General features: G+C 33.7%; 1 protein-coding gene across 1 annotated transcript in view; it reads right to left on the reverse strand.

Annotated features, from left to right (window-relative positions):
* Positions 1 to 1,245: 1,245 nt before the first annotated feature.
* The window catches only part of LOC106872777 (3-phosphoinositide-dependent protein kinase 1), a 60,652-nt gene continuing 44,032 nt past the window's right edge, over positions 1,246 to 17,865 (reverse strand). Inside the window, exons 7-14 of the mRNA XM_089358643.1 lie at positions 17,493 to 17,561; positions 16,703 to 16,799; positions 14,596 to 14,772; positions 13,404 to 13,450; positions 9,120 to 9,234; positions 6,452 to 6,549; positions 5,725 to 5,779; positions 1,246 to 4,712 (exon numbers count right to left, since the gene is read on the reverse strand). Of these exons, the coding sequence (XP_089214769.1) occupies positions 4,611 to 4,712; positions 5,725 to 5,779; positions 6,452 to 6,549; positions 9,120 to 9,234; positions 13,404 to 13,450; positions 14,596 to 14,772; positions 16,703 to 16,799; positions 17,493 to 17,561 (760 nt within the window). The 3' untranslated portion in view covers positions 1,246 to 4,610. The remainder of the gene's footprint in view (positions 4,713 to 5,724; positions 5,780 to 6,451; positions 6,550 to 9,119; positions 9,235 to 13,403; positions 13,451 to 14,595; positions 14,773 to 16,702; positions 16,800 to 17,492; positions 17,562 to 17,865) is intronic.

Below are 17,865 nucleotides of genomic sequence, written 5' to 3' on the forward strand. Positions count from 1 at the left end.
AAATCTACATCAGGTTTGGTGGTAGGATGGAGGTGGTCATATAGATTAACCTGTTTTTGTTTTATTTGATCTTGATGATATGAAAGACATAGCTGATCATAGCAGAATTTGAACTCAGAACATTAATAGAAGTGGCATTAAAATGCCTTTCTCAACAATTTTGTAAAATATCTGTAGTAAGATATAGAATGTGAAACCCTTGTTAGGTGGGAGCCAGTTACCTTTATCCGGACAATCTCAGATTCTTAGAGTTTCCTCCTGTTCAATTGGTCCCATGAAATAACAAAGCCCCCACCAATATTTCAAAGTTGGAACAGCCTGGGTCCCTTCTCAGAATTAATATCAAGACTGTTGGAAGGCTATAAAAACAAAAGTTGGGTGTCGCTGTGAGGGTGATGTATGAAACAAAGAACACTGTGTCCAGATGGTGAAAAAGCAATATTTCCTTTCCCTTCCAAAGTGTGATGGTCAATGGTGAACTTAGAAACAGAAATATCATCCATCAATAGGGTAATTAATCCTGACTTGGAGGTGAGGAAATACAGGATAGAAGAATGCTTTTACCCAAATCTATTTAGCAATGTAAGTGGAGGAGAGATAACTGGGAATTACTTACAGTGCTCATCGCTTGCAAGAATAGAATACAAAGAGATAAAGGTTCAATAGTTATCTGTGAAAGATGGCAAACTTAGAGGCTCAGATGAAGCAAGATACACAACAGTCCACATTGTTCAGAACACACCATCTTAAACATTCCAGGCACAAGTTAATAATTTTTTTTTCTGGGTCTTTTTCTTTCTTCCTTTTTTTTTAATAAATAAACATATTGAAAACTATAACATTGGCAGGAAAAGTGAGTGAATATGTGAGAGAGAAAACAAGAAATTCAGAGATAGGAGGAGCAAGAAGATGAAAGGAAAATAGGAGGGAGGAGGGGTAAAATAACAATATTTTATATCAACATGACTACAGCAATAATACAGTCATGGAAACCAGCAGTAGTAAACTTGTTTTAATTGAAGATACTTTCCAAAATTAATCCATAAAAACAAAAGGACCAAAAACGAAGCTTACTAGGCAAACATACGTGCACTGACATGGAAGTCTTCCAACCCCATAAAAAACAGTGCTAGCACATACACAAACACACTCCCAAGTTTTGCATGTGGCCAACAGAAGAATACTGGACTGCATCATATCTAAATTCAGTTTTTCTCTTCAAATTTTGGTGAAACCAACTTAACAGTAATGTCCAGGGGGTGGGGCTCAACTGACTATATATGTCTACATTACAAAGAAAATGGCCTTAAGATATATTAAAATATATTTTTATGGATATAAAAACATTCAGAGTGTGCTAAGTACATTGATTATGAACATGTGTAGAAGTTAGTCAATACATTAATGTGTGGGATAGTGAGGCCATAGCACTAATAGTTTTTAATAAGCTAAAGTATGAACCTGTGAGACTAAGTTCCACATGCACGCATACACACAGGGAAAAGAGGAAGGAGCTCTAAGGAACAAGGATTTAATTGTTTCTTATTTTTGTAATTTTGTTTAAAACTTAAAATTGTTAAAGTAGATATTTTCATGAACTAAAACAGAATTTCATAAAAATTATTTAAATTCGTTTTAGGTTTAGAAAGAAGAGTTTTCCCACCCCAACCAAATCATTTTAAATAGAGCTCAAATTACACTTAAGACAAACTAAAATTCTAGTGTAAGGCATCACCTATTTTACCAATTTAAAAAAGTATATAAACAAATCTTAATTTCATTGTGTGTGGTTCATATATATTATATTTGTAACTGTAGAGAACAGTTTCTTTCAAACATGTAGTGAAAGACAAATGTGTTTGAATAACAATTTTTATTAAAGATATTTTCATATTTTCTTATTTGTCCTTTATGTTTAATTAACAGTAGTTGTCCTAAGTTCATTACCATTGACCTTCTTGACCACATCTTCTGAAGTGATGATAGTAGCAAGTTACTGCTAGTAGGCAACAAGTAATCATGAAATGATGTATCAGATAAATTCACAGTACTCGATTTAAAATTGCTTAGCAGTTAACTCCAGGTTACTTTCATATCTTATTCTGTATGTGCTATATGTTATCGATTTTTGGTTTGAGGCACAGGTATGACTGTGTGGTTAAGAAGCTTGCTTCCCAACCACTTGGTTTTAGGCTCAGTTCCACTGCATGGTAGCACCTAGGACAAATGTCTAGTACAGCCTCAGGCTGATCAAAGCCTTTAGTGGATTTGATAGATGGAAACTGAAAGAAGCCCATTGTGTATATGTGTGACTGTCTTGATATCATGTGATTGTTGTAAATGAGAGCCACCATCACACAAGTGGTGCCCTTTGTTTCCAAATTTCTGTGCAAACATGACCTCACTTGGAAACGGGTGAAGGTTCATAACAGGAAAAGCATCTGGCTGTAGAAAATCTGCTTCAACAAATTCTGTCCAACCCATTCATGTATAGAAAAGTGGATGTTAAAACGATACTTTTAATCATTTCATAGCTAATGCACTTGAAAAAAAAAAAAAAATTCCATTTATGATGTTTATAGTATTAATGGTTTTCTGTTTAATTTTATTTGTATTGTGTTGTGTATTGCAGTAGTAGCAGCTTCTTGTAAATGTATGGCCAACTGATGACTAAATGTTGTATACCTGTTTAATTATAACACACACCATCATTTAATATTTCTGTTCCCATGTGTCAGATTTTCTATGGCTGGATACTTTTCCTGTTGCCAACCCTTGCCTGTTTCTAGGTAATATTTCTCATGACCAGACATGTTTTTCCACATAAGACTGAAAACTAACAACATTGCTTGTATGACAATGACACTTATTTACAAACATCACATGACAGGGTACTTGTCATACATATAAATGTATATATATATCATTTAATGTACACAGTATAAAAATATGAGCTACTAATAGTTTGTTTGGAGACATGGGTGTAGGCAGGTTTTTATAACACTTTGTATAACTGAGCACATGGTTTGGTCAATCTGCAGATCAGGACACTTAGAAATCACGAAAAAATAAAATGAGAAAAAGGTAGATGTAAAAAGTTGAAAAAGAAAAATTCCATCTGATTATGCAAATGCAATTTCAAAAAATGTTATGCAAACCACCTATCTTCTTTCAGCAACATTGACAAAAGTAAAGCCACTAAGTTGGTTAGCCATGTATGATGTTTGAAGACCAACTGCACACTATGTATAATCAAGTGGAGAATTGTAGAGAAATCTACACAATATGTTAATGGATCTAACAAATGCAAATTATGTGTAGCTGAGAGATTACATATTCTTTTTTAGATCTAGAAATTCCATCACACTGAATTCCAGATGCAAACATGAATAAATTTCTTTGGGCGAACTGGGGGACACCACTCTCTCTGAATTGAGCAGCTGCCTTGCAGACTTTGGACCCTTCTTTGTTGAATTATTCTACAATTAGTAGCTTTATTATAGTTTTACTGTCGAAGGGGACATAACTAATTTTCTTATTGGTCTCTATTCACCCTTCCAATTTTTTGTATCTACCTTCTTGTGGTTTCTTGTGATTTCTTTTGTACCAGCCTCCTGATTTGCAAATTGAATAGATCACATGCTTGGAGACAAGGTATGTTATAAAAACCTGCTTATACCTGCGTCTTCAATCAAGAAACTATTAGTAGCTTGTATCATTATACTGTGTGCATTAAATGATATCTCTCACTGGTTGGAGTACTTTTACTGTCAATCTTACCTTAATGGAACAGTAAGCATATATATATATATATATATATATATATACACACACACACACGTGATGAAATAATAGTCGGTAACCTGTTGGGATGCTACTGAAAGTGTTTAGAATGTCACTCCTAGCAGCTACAAATTTCATGAGAACTATGTAAAGCACAATGGCTACAGCTGTTAATTGAAATAATGTGGCATACCATGAAGTTACAACTGTACTCAAGAAGTAAACAAATGCACTTACATACAAGCTTGCATGCACATGCACACACACTTATCAAAGAAACGAGTGTGCATAAAGTAATGAAGCCCTTGTCTTGTCTGTCATCCGTACCTATTACATGCCTAAATACCCACTGCAAATAAAAGCCAGCTGGAAAAAAAAAAAGTTGTATTGTTGGTCTTAGATAGGTACGAAGGAATGAAGATAAGTGAGTAAGGGATAGACTGATGGAGGAATTTGATGTGTTTATGTGTGATTTGCAGATATATGTGGATGAAGAGATGACAAGTTATAGCTACCTACCACCCCTGTGTGCACCCCACCACTAAATTACTTTGTCACACTTCCAAAGCCCCTCCCCTACCTGCCAGAGTCAACACACACACACACACACACAAGTTCAAGTTAAATTTAACAATACCAACAATCCAACTTGTCGGCTATTGCAAAACAGAGAAAGCAAAAGGATTAAGAGACAAAACAGTAATAAAAAGAAATTTAAACTATTGAGAGAGATGAGGAGGAACAGAGAGAGAGAGAGAGAGAGAGAGAGAGAAAGGGAGGGAGGGGAGAGAGAGAGAGGGAGGAAGAGAAAGAGAGAGAGAGAAATATCAATGTCTATTGCCATAATAGTGCTGCCACACTTCTTGGATCTTGGTCACCCATTCCTGAGCATGTGACATTGGGTCCTCTAAGTAATAAGTGCGGTTTGGCTGGAAAGAGATAATGGAAACAGCAGAACAAGTTAAAAAGATGTAAAATGTAATCATGTATGGAGGTGATAATATTAAGTTTTTAATAAGTCCCAATTTTTGCCACAAGGCTAGCAATTTTGAGGAGGTATTAATTGATCACATCAACCCCAGTGGTAATTTATTCTAATGAGCCTATAAGGACAGAAGGTAAAGTTGATCATGGCAAAATTTGAACTTAGAACATAAGGAGTTGGAAGAAATCCTATTAATAACTTGTACTAATTTTAACAACACTACAAAATTGAGAAAAAGTTAAGCCGGATTCCAACTAAAAAACTGTATAGTGTACCTAAACACTATACAGCTTTTTTTGTTTTTGGTTCTCTGCCATTCTGTCATGCACTGGAATTGAAAATGGCAAATTATTTTACAATGCCATCACCCACAAATTTTGAGAGGAAAATGTATATAACTGGCAAATCTGACCAATCCTGAAGGATGAAAAGCTAAACTTAGTCTTGATAAGTTCTGTAATCAGAATATAAAGAATTTTGTTCAGCACTACAAATTCTGTATTTAGTATAGAATGAGCTGAAATGAATTAAGTCCTTAATGTTTTTGTTGAAATATGCTGCTTTTGAAGATAGAGAATTTAGTAAAATAACTCATTATTACCTTGTTTGGAATGTTAACACAAAATCTTGATGAAATTTTAATTTAAAACAGGAAGTTTGTATCATAGAATCAAGGGCAGTCTTAGGCTGATTATTATCAAAAAGGTTAACTAATTCTTATTTTACCAACCCTGGAGGGATGGAAGCAATGTTGGCTCAATTGTATTTGAGAAAAGATGAGACTGAAGCCACTAAGTCTAATGTTATTTCCTATAATATATTCTTCAGAATCTGATGAAGTTGTGAAACTTAATTTATGAAAATGGAGGCCCAAAGTAAAATTATTTTAGAGAACAATAAGGAAACATACATAGCTGATATCACAAGCAAAATCCAATTGATTAAGATCTACTTACTGTATGTACAAAATAGATCTTGAAGTTTTTAGCTTCTGGTTTTAATTCTTCTGACCTAGATAAAGGATTATAAATTAGTAATTAATGATGTGAGCTTCAATTGCAGATGAGGGCAAATAACATTTTTCCAAACTAGAAGAGATAGGATGATAACTTTTTTTTGGAGATGTGATTAATTTTACAGCTTCCTTACTTCAAATAAGTTGAGCTAACAGTCGTTCTGTCAGTCAGCCAATTCCTAGTTTAATATGAACTCTTAACCATATTGCTCATTTCAATGGTTTACCAACTTAACCCAGCCAGTCTGACTGAGTACATTGGTTATCAAGAAACTTTACAGATTATGCCACCTTTCTATGTCTGGTACAGGTTAGCTGGAGAGAGCTAATACTATTTCAAGTTGTATACCAAAAGAAGTGGTACTGCAAATGAACAAAACATCCAAATAAGTAATTGTTCTCCAAGTTCACACTAGGAGAACAGGGTTAAGTGTCCTGGTATGCCACACTGTGCCAATATATAAACTTCCAAACTCAATTTGCAAGGGTATTCAGCAATAAAGATAACCATTTAAAGAGTGCTCCAACTTCCAAATAAAATATAGAATATCATCCAACTAGGAATGGAAACTAGGTTGTAGGTTACTTCCCCTACAAATCTACTCGACCACATCTGCTACACATGTTAAAAGTAATAAGGGAAAAATTCTTGCAGTAACATGACCTACCATGGTATTTCTCCTTTAAGGACTTTATTTACAGGGTCTACATAGTATAGATGAGGTCCTTCAGTTAATAACAGCATTCTTCTTCGAGCAAAAAGACCCTGTAAACAAAATGTGTGAGTGCATGTATATACACAAATAAATACAGAAGACACTTAAAAGATTTCAGTCTTCAATCCACAACAGAGATAGATTTGGGCAAAGTGCAAAAAGAGTGAAAATATTAGACTTCTTAGATACAAATATATGCCTGTATGTATGCTTTAGATACTGTGTGTGTGAGAGTGTATGTGCAAAGTGAAGCCACTTGGCACAGATTGACCTTGAACTCTGCTGTGCATGTGCACTAAATTTTAACATTCTAGCTCACTTTTGCTGTTTGCAGCAGTGCTTGGAAGTAATGTGTAGGATGTGTTAGTCACACTGACCATGACAAAGAGAGTTGAGAAGACAATTTGTATCAAATTTCGCCAAAAGCTTGGTGATAACCTGCTCAGAGGCCTATGCAAAGTTTTCACCATTCTTGACACAAGGAGAGTTTGTGCAACTGAAACCTGTGTGTCTTTTTGGTCAGCTCAAAGTAGTTTGGGCACAAACTTGGCAGACATATGTCTCATACCCAAATCTTCAGTGATACTGAACTGTAACTAATCTGCACATCCTCTGATAACTCACGGATGGTGATTCAACGATTTCCCCTCACATCTGCGATGTTTTCCTCAGTTCTGCTGGTTTCAGGTTTGCCAGAATGTTTGTCACTATCAACATTTTTTCGGCCATCTGGGAAACGTCTGAATCATTCATACACTTGTGTGCAGCTCATATACTCCTCTTCATATACTTTCTGGAACTTTGCATAGGCCTCTGAGCAGGTTTCGCCATAACTTTCTCTGTCATGGTCAATGCGATGATCACATTACTTTGAAGTACTGTGGAAGTGAGCTAGAACATTAAAACTTAGTGCGCATGCACAGTAGAGGTCAAAGTCAATCTGTGCCAAACAGCTTCACTGTGTGCTAAAGCATTATTAGAGGCAACAGGCCAGATATTTATTGATCAGACCTCGTGTATATATATATATATATATAATATTATTAGGGACAAAATCCAAAATTACAGGTAAAAAACTCAATTAAAATCAATTTATAAAAAATTAAAATTAAATTGAGCCTTATAAATAAAGTATATATAAAATATATATAGTTTTAGGGAAAATAACCAATTTTCAAGAACTCATCGATGAAAATTCACCATCACATATAGAAAAATTAATAATTAAAAGCACAATAAATGAGTATAATATAAAGTAAAGTAAATATCATAAGATGAATATAATAAAAAGATTACACGTGTTTCATAACCAATTTTCAAATAGAAAAGAAATTTAAATCGATTAAAATCAATTGAAATTATCGAAAATAAGTTCTATTCAAAAATATAGCTACTCGTCAGATCGTAAGTAGAACAATAATTAGATATATATCTCAACCAACAATAAGTACCAAATGAATTAATATGAAATACTTATTATATAAAGATAGAAAAATTATTTAAAAAATATCATAATATCAAAATAATAACCATTCAATAATCATCCCTTCATCCATAATAACAACATGTATATTATATACAAAAAACATCTTACCTAAATTATCATTGTTTTAAATTATCATTGTTTTAAATACAAGTTGAACGAAGTTTAAGTTTAAAATAATAATGAAGATAAAATTAGTACATATTTAACCGGTGTAATAGTTAAAGCTATACTATTTAAAGCTAAAGACGTTTATTTAATTATGATTAAAGATCAATTGAATAATAGAAAAATACAAGATTATTTATTTCTACATACGTAATAATAAAAAATATGAATGAAAAAATTATGAATGGAAAATTATGAATGAAAAAATTAGGAAAGAAAAAATTATTAAGAATAAAAGGTTAAACTTTATATATATACAAAGTTTTGATTTTAAAAAAAACTTTAACGATATTATAAACTATAAAGATTAGTAATTAATCAAATAATATTAATCAAAAATAATCGAAAATATATCAACACTATTCCAATCGAAGTTCTAATATTATGTTGAAATGAAACTATAACTTCTAAATAATATAGTGTTAAATAAGTTATCTATTAAAATAATCTATAAAGAATCAAATGAATAGTATAAAAACAAGAATACATATTATTTTCAAATAGTAGAAAATCTTTATATATATATATATATATATATATATAATCCTTTTATGTCTATTTTCCATGCTGACAAGGGTTGGACGGTTTGACCAGAGCTGGCAGCCAAAGAGCTGCACCAGGTTCCAGTTTGATTTGTATGTATGCCCCAGATACAAACCCACGTGCATGCCTGAATGCCCCAGATAGACATGTGTGCATGCCTGCAAGCCTCAGATACAGACATATATGCACATCTGTATGCCTCAGACACAGACATATGCACATCTACATGCCTCAGATACAAACATATGCATGTCTGTATGCCTCAGATACAAACATATGTACATATTTGTATGTCTCAGATACAAATCTGCAAGTATGCACACAAATAAGTATGAGTATATCAATACTTCTGTGCATAAGTATGATGTATGGTCATATTTTAAAAGAAAAACCTATATCAGTAAGACTAATTTTGTAAAAACTTACCTTACGCTTATCTACTAAGCCTTGTTTCAAAATGAGATTGCCTTCAACAAATTTGTGAAAATCATTTTCTCGGGCCTGTTTTTCGAGCAATTCCTTCCGTTGATCTTCAGTAATCCTACAATGAAAAACGACCATCTTCCATAAATGGCACAAAACAATGTATATTTCATTTATCATGTTTGTTTTTACCATTACTCTACAAACCACTGCTAACTAATGAATGTATAAAGTGCAGTAAAAGGGTAGTGAACCTCTAAATAGAGGAACCATAAATTTTTTTTAACCCTTTAGCATTTAAACTGGCCAGATCTGGCCTCTCACACCTATTAATATCATTCTAAAAATAAACAATCACATCATTGAAACTTCGAAGCTATGAAATAGTTAATTCAAACAATATGAATACATAAATAAAGTATAACATTTGGCAGAATAACCTGAATGCTGAAGGGCTAACAGCTTCAACATGTGACATGGAATTGCTCTCCTGCACAACTGATCACAAACTTAGTTACATAAAATGCAATCCAGCTTTGTGACCAGAAGAGGTAGCATAGATGCAATCATAGTCCTTTTTGTTTCCTTACTATGTTCTAACTTAGAGTATACTTTCATAATATCCTCTTCCATTACTAATTTGAGCACCTAAGTAACAAGCTGCTATCAACTACCTCTAGGAATACAGTTCTATATTTAAGAGATGCGGAATTATGTACATTATTTACATTCGACAGATATTTGTCCTCATCTCGTTTGTTGTTAACACAACAGTTTCGGCTGATATACCCTCCAGCCTTCTTCAAGTGTCTTGGGGAAATTTCGAACCTGGGTTCTCATTCCTAAGGTATTTTTTGATATTATTATTATTGTTATTGTTCAGGTCACTGCTTGGAATCGAACTCGGAATCTTGGGGTTAGTAGCCTGCGCTCTTAATCACTTCGCCATATGCTCAGGACCTAAAACATCGTGCAAAGAATATAAGTAGCGATCGTGATACACACCACAAAGAAATGATCAAGGCCTTTCCGAAAAGATACAAAAGATATGCGGTCTGTATGACATCAGGACAGTATTCAAGAATAATACAATACTTCACAAATATCTCCTCCGAGTAAAACCACCAACAGAAGAGAATATGACTAAAGATTGCGTGTACTCAATCCCATGCAGCTGTGGTAGGTTATATAAAGCGAAACATGCCGCCCCCTCAAAATAAGGGTAGACGAACATCGAAAGCTGTGACATGAGGAGATATTGATAAATTGGGTATAGCTGATCATGTATGGAAAAATGGAGACCACCTCCCCTAGTGGGATGAAGTTAAAATAATAGACAGAGAACACCACTGGAAAATATGAAAACTAAAAGAAGCAGCACATATGCTAGGACAACAACCTCCCAAACAGACCGAGTGCAGATATGAGCAGCATATGGGAACCGGTATTAAGGAAGGATAGAAAAATATTAGATTTATAAGCCCTAAAATTCACTCCATAATTACTCACGGGCATATGGCGTAGTGGTTAAGAGCACAGGCTACTAACCCAAAGATTCCGAGTTCGGTTCCAAGCAGTGACCTGAACAATAACAATAATAATAATATCAAAAAATACCTTAGGAATGAGAACCCAGGTTCGAAATTTCCCTGACACCTGAAGAAGGCTGAAGGATATATCAGCCGAAACTGTTGTGTTAACAACAAACAAGATGAGGACAAATATCCGTTGAATGTACATAATGTACCTCTAAGAATGTTCCTAAGAATTATGGAAATGGAATGATATCTCAACCCAAATAAAAAAGTTTTTATTTATGAGTTTATAGAATCAGCAGGGATGAAATAGTGGAGTTGTTCCATATTCCGTCTTTGTGCTCCAAGTTCAAATCTCACTGAGGTCACATTGCTTTTATCTCTTTCAGGGTGGAGAAAAAGAGTATCAAAAATGATACCTTGCTCTATCTTCTCCAATTCTTTTCATTTTAATAGCAATGCCTCTAATAACTTTGGTCACAAACTGTAGCAACCCTTGTTTTTCCTTGGACAATTTTGGAAGTGTGGAGAGCAGACTTGTATGCTAGTGTAAGAAAAAAAAAAACAAGAACTTCCCAACCACCGACCCATGGTCTCTAGAAACAGCATATCCTGATCTTTGGTAATTACTAAGAAGCGAATCATATGGATTTCAGCTGTTGTTACATTCAGGTCTTCCTCAAGAGCAATACTAATGGGAAAATAGTCCTAATCTAGTGCTTCAAGTAATTCATCACCATCATTTAACATCTGCTTTCCATGCTGGCATGGATTGGACAGTTTGGAAGACTGTACCAAGCAAGTGTCTGTTTTGGCATGGTTTTTATGGCTGGATGCCCTTCCTAACACCAACAACCCTGTGGAGTGTTTAATTTTTCACTTATTCACAGAAAATGTTACAACATAATTATTTTACTGTCACTGACAGTGTTTATAAAATAAGCATATAGACTAATTACATATATAGAGGTGGTAGCAGATCAAATAGATCACCAAGATGATGTTAAAAGGATTTAAAACCAGAATTGAGGGATTCTAAAAGAAGAGGTTTCAAACTTTTTACAATTCATGACTTCCAAAAAATTGCTCAATATATCTCCACACCCAATCTGTCTAACTTCAAAAATCTTCATCATCATCATCAGTGGCCAAAGTAACTAGAAAAAAACAAAAGTGGAGGGGTGGGGGCAGACAAAAATGAAAATAAGGATTCTGTCTTATGTCATCATTTAACATCCGTTTTCCATGCTGGCATGAGTTCAAGAGTTCAAAAGGACTGCATCAAACTTTGCTTTGGCATGGGCCCTACAGCTTAATGCCCTTCCTAATGCCAACCACTTAGAAGAATGTACTGGGAGTTTTTTTTTACCTGACACAAGTACTAGTAAGGTCATCAAGTAACTTACATGTCAAGCGTCCTCAACTGAATGGGGTGGTTTTATGCTGGGTGGTGAGAGGTTAAAGTATGAAAGAGGGAGAGGTACAGGTGCCTTGTAGAGAAGATATGTGGTTATCCTTTTTGATAAAGAGAGAAGATGGTGAAGACATGTTAAGGCAATACAATAGAGATGTCCCATCAGCCTTTGATAGGAACCCTTGATCTAAAGCATCCAATCAAAAAATAAGTTAATCAGTCATGATAAATTATCTTTTGTAGAGACTAAAATGTTATTGCAATCAGCATATAACGGCTGTAGCAGACTGTAGTAGACTAACAAGGAAACAAAAATTTAGATTTAACTGATGTACTCTTATAGGTGACACTTGGAGCAGTGATTTTACAAAAACCAGGGAGAGGATTGGGAAGTGTAGTCCATTAGGTGTAGCAATGTTAACTGGGAGGTAAATTAGGGAGCTGAACAACACTCCTCTCTCATTTCCCTTAACCATGCATTATCCACATATAACATAGACACCACACCCCACACCTGAAAATGGATACCTTATAAACATCCTGCAGTGAATGCATGGGTGGGTCATGCTAATAATAATTTCTTACCAGCTAAGAAACTCAAACACTATTCATAAGAAAATACCACTCCAATCATAAGTGGCATTCAACTAGAGACCTCCCAATCTCTCCAACTGTCAGATCACACAATCATCTTTTAGCATAGTTAAGACCATATCCCAAAAACTAACTCTTCTCTTCTCTTTATGGCCAGAAGATACGCTACTGATACTTCACAAGGATCGAGGATTTACATCTAGATCAGGAGTACAACTATGAACACTGACATCATGGACTGCATCTAGGTGAGCCATTCAGCTAATAGGAATCCTTTTACTAATGAACACACTAACTTCTGGCCCACAGACATGCTGTCTCCTGTCTTTTTTATCACTATTATAATGGTCTCTACCATTCAGGTACTCCTGACCCGTTCACCTCTCCACATCTCATCCTTGTCAAGTCCAACCCCATACTTGAACCCTCATCCCTATTTCCCCACAACATCATTGCTCTAAAATGTTCCCTGCATGTGTTGACCAGCAACAAATTAATGTTATTAATGTACTATTTTAATATCACCAATGTTAGATGGCCTACAAGTCCTCCAGACTCAGCAAGTAAAAAGAAATGCTAAAACTATGTTTATGTTTCTTATGTAGGTATGAAACCAGCTCCAGCAGTATTTCAGGAGAGGAGAAATTATGATTTCATGTTTCCTAAAGGCATTAATAAAATGAAAGAAATGAAACTGAAGTTACAATTTCAGCTTGCTGAGCAAACAATAACAAAAGTACTTACACTGTTTCAGTTATTATCTCCCCAATTCTAGCATCATCAAGTCCAGGCTGGAAATACAAATAAAAAAAAAAACTAAAAATCAAAATTGAAAAGGTAATATCATCCAAGGCAATATGTAAAATTATGTAAGGAAGGAATGTGTCAAATTCTTCCATGGCTATTCCTTAGACCTAAGGATGAGAGAAGGCTACATCATTTCTGCTATTAAACAGTTAAATGATCTGTTCATTTCCTTGTTGCTTTGCAAACTTTCTTATTACCACTTGCATTTTTAAACCCGGGTTCATTAATGTTGGCCTACATTCTTCAAACTGCCACTCTAGTTGATAGCCCTCTGTTAGGTAATATGTTTTACTCATTAATAAAGCACTATACAATTAAATAAAAACAACAGTATGCTAATTGATCAGCATTATATGATAACTTGAGGAGAAAAAGCTATAATGATTGAAAGATGTTTTTTGGGGTTTGGGTTTTTTTGGGGGTCATGTTAAAATATTTAATGTTTAGAAATAGATACCACAAATTATCCAGTCCAGTTCCATATAATTAACAGACTTCTTTCCTATACTACATCACCATCATTGTTTTAATGCTCACTTTTCCATGCTCATATGGGTTGAACAGAACTTAGCCTTCCTGTTATCAACCCTCACCTGTTCTCAAGCAAAGTAATAGTTCTCCATGGTGAGATATGTTTTTTTGCAGGATATTAAATGAATGGCCCTGCATGTAGAAGTGATGCTTGTTTACAACCATCACAATGTCAAAGCAAAGTTACACACGAATGATGGGTTTCTTTCAGTTTTTTTGTACCAAATCCACTCACAAGGTTTTGGATGGCCTGGGGCTATGGAGAAGACACTTGCCCAAAGTGCCAAGCAGTGGCATTCAACTCAAGACTACATATTTAGAAAGTAAGCTTCTTGACCATTAGTAATGCTTGTGCTTATAGTTAAATATTAAATTTATTCCAAAATAAGCATCAAGTTTAAAATAAATTCTTTATTATCTTTGCACCAACCTAATAAAATTTTAAAGCCATCTCTTTCCAGAACTGTTCGAACAGCCCACCACATCTAGAGGTTATGGTGTTTTTGCATTTTACCATCTCTTACCATAGAATGTTTTTTAACTGTACTGAAAGTTTACCAGAAACAATGAGACAGAGGACAAAAATTTTTTAACAAACCCGATAGTGGCTCCATAAACTGGGATTGCTAGGTGTGGCAGGTAAATAGGGAAGAAGATCAGGTGGGTCTTGCGTCCAAAGATGGTCCCAAACAATACCATCAAAGAAAGGATGTTTTTTAAGTGGTTTAAAGCCTCCAGATTCAGGACTACCAAGTCGTTTTTGGGGATTGAATACCTGAAAATAGACATTTATAAAGTTTACCTTCCTTTATTTAAGGAAAATGCAATGAAATTAGTTAATCTAAATTTTGGTATAACTATCAAGACTTTAGTCTTGGTTCTTAAAAAGAGGATATTTTATTTCCATTGTTACTTCATTTGATACAGGAAGCAATGTCAGAGTTGTTTCTTCAAACCTGTAAAGCCTTGATGTGTTTAGGTTTGTTTCTTTTTATTGAAAGTTTAAGTAGTGTGGGTCACTTATTTTAAAATGTGCAAGTTTAGCAGCTGTGTCTCTTATCAGTCAACAACACTTTATCACCTCAAGCCACCCCTCTAAATCAACATGCTAGTTCTTACATAACACTATACAACATATTGTAGGTGTTAGAATTTAATACTCAAAGTACTATAACATCTTCAACAAAATAGGCTTGTAGAAGTAGCACCTCACTTTTTTTTAATATGTAATTCAGATAGTTTTAAATATTAATGGTACAAGTAAAAATCATACTAACAGAGAAAAAAGGATGCCTGCAGTATATAAGAATTTGGATGGGATTGAATTTTAAAAGTGTGTTTAACCTGTGAGGTGGTCCTTTGTTTATTTCTTTGGAAGGTTAAGGTTATTTGTGAGTAACTCGTATGTTGTTTCCAAACCAACACTCAAGAAATTATGTAAATCTGACTAGCAAGGTCTTATTCAATATTATTTTTATTAAATCCAAATTCAATCGTTTAAACAGTATTATAAATAAAACAGGAGTGTTCTCCCTTATTTCACTTGTTTTTTAAGGAGGCCTGTAATAAAAGGCTTTTTTCTAATTCTTTTTCTTCTAAGAGTTGAGAAGGACAAGTATAGAATTTTTAAAACTAATTCTTCAAACTATTCTAGAAAGAATTTAGGTAAATGACTTAAGGTCATGTTGGAGAAAAATAGATAATGCACTGTCTATTTCATGAGTGTGACAATAATTCAACACTACAAGACATGCAGAATGTTGAGTGACAAAGCTTCCTGCGACAGCTTAAAAGCCACTGAAAAATATCAGAAATCCTGGGTTTTTATAAGTTACTTTAGACATTTCTAGAAGTGTCCAGAAATTAAATTTCAGAATTTTTGGTTGAAAACTGGGACAGCTTTGGCTAATAATTTATTATTAAACCAATGAAAAGAATCTTTTGAGATTGACTTTGTCTAAACTTCTATTTTAGCGCCAAAAGAAAATTTCCACGGAACAACTCCAGTTGATTTTAAAACATATCTGCTACAAAGCTTTTTACTACATGTGCATTAAAAGAAAGAAAATAAAATAAAAAAGCAGTTAAAGTATGAAGTTGGGGAAGAGAGAAAATATATTTATTCAAAAGTGATATATAAGGAAATCTTTTAGAGATAACAACCATAGTTTTATCTTACTCTATTGTTAAATTTTTTTTTCTTTATCTTGTTTTGGGTTAAATTCTGTGAATATTCCTACAAAACCTTCAAACAATTTGAAACATAGCCATATTTAGAAAGAAGATATAGCTTTAAAATTTTCCTAAACACAATTGCCATCCATTTTAATGCTAAAAATGATGATATTAGAAAACTCAAATGACCCATAGTGCAATTTTTTGGTCTTCCTCCTATGCAGATCAGACTTGTGTCTTTTGAAACAAATCCTCCCATAAATAATGTTATTAGAATGAAATAAAAATTTTCTTCAAAAATTTGTGCTTGGAAAGAGCAAACAATGAACTAGTTTGGAGGTCAGCTAAGCATTTTGGAAAAAATAATTTTGTTACTAAAACAAAATGGGATGAAAAAAAACTGAAAATAACACAACTTATTTAGTGCAGAATATGTGTTATGTATCTTATACGAGTGGATCTAAATATATCAAAATTGGCTATAAAACAATACAGAGTAAATAAATTCAAAAGCTACAGATGTTACTCACCAATAATTTCTGGACCAAATCTTTGGCAACAGGATTGAAACCATCAGGAAACTCATAGTCAAGTTTTAAAATCTTTTGAAATATCTGATATTCATGGCTAAAAGTAGAAAATCATTTGCGTGTATAAAAGGGTGGATTGGTACACTTTAATCAATATTATACTTGTAGTTTTAAAGTAATGTATTTTTTGTGTGGAAGTAAAGAACATTTTCATTTATTTTAATTATTTCTACAAAAGTTTATTTCTTCCATTCCAAACCATATTCTGACACAATAAATAGAATCATGGTCAACTTCCATGTTAGTTAAGCAACCAAACATCCAATGTTTGTTGTCATTAATGCAATGCTACAATTATTAAAGCCACTCTTAGTCAGTTCAATTAGCTGTAAATGTGGACAGATGATTACATGTTGCTCACAAGAGTAAACAGTGGGACCACTGTGTAAATTAATGATTACTTCATTAGTGTTGTGCTGGTCAAGATTTCCAACTGAGGTTTAGGTGATTGGAAAACAGTTTAAACCAAGTTTCTGTTTCATCCAATTCTATCAAAATATTTAACATGAACAAGTGGTAAATGAAAATTATGAAATTTAGTCCATTTATAACAACACAAGCCTATCAAGGCAATAAACCTAGATGCCCAGGTCCTGTAGGATTTAGCACTTTTGGGATAGCAGCTAAAGCCAATTTTACAATTGGCCAGTAAAAATATAATTTTATTGAATGAATAAAAGACATTTAAGAAGTAATTTTTATTCTTTTAAATTCAGGAATAGTTACTCACTTTCCCCAGAAAGGTGGTAAACCAGAATGTAGTTGGTAGATTATACACCCCAAGGCCCACAAGTCAGAGCTGAAAGGAAATTGAAAATTTATAACAGCAACTGAAACATTTCAACTAAATATGCTGTAAATACATTTGACATGTCTAACAATATATTTTATGTAAGCTTTTCTAAAATGACAAGTGAAAGGATTACTTTGGTCCAAAGGTAAGAATACCTGTTATGTCTAAAGGAGATGTGGGTTCATGTCCCACAGGTAGTCTTCTACTTTTTCTATCCAAAAGGGATTTTCAACCCAATATTTACATGCTATTATTTGAAGTTTTATGTAATATGCTTCAAGAACCAATGTTCTCCAAAAGAATATATACA

The sequence above is a fragment of the Octopus bimaculoides genome, chromosome 10 (genome assembly GCF_046866305.1).
Source record: "Octopus bimaculoides isolate indiv1 chromosome 10, ASM4686630v1, whole genome shotgun sequence".
Classification (NCBI taxonomy): Eukaryota; Metazoa; Mollusca; class Cephalopoda; order Octopoda; family Octopodidae; genus Octopus; species Octopus bimaculoides.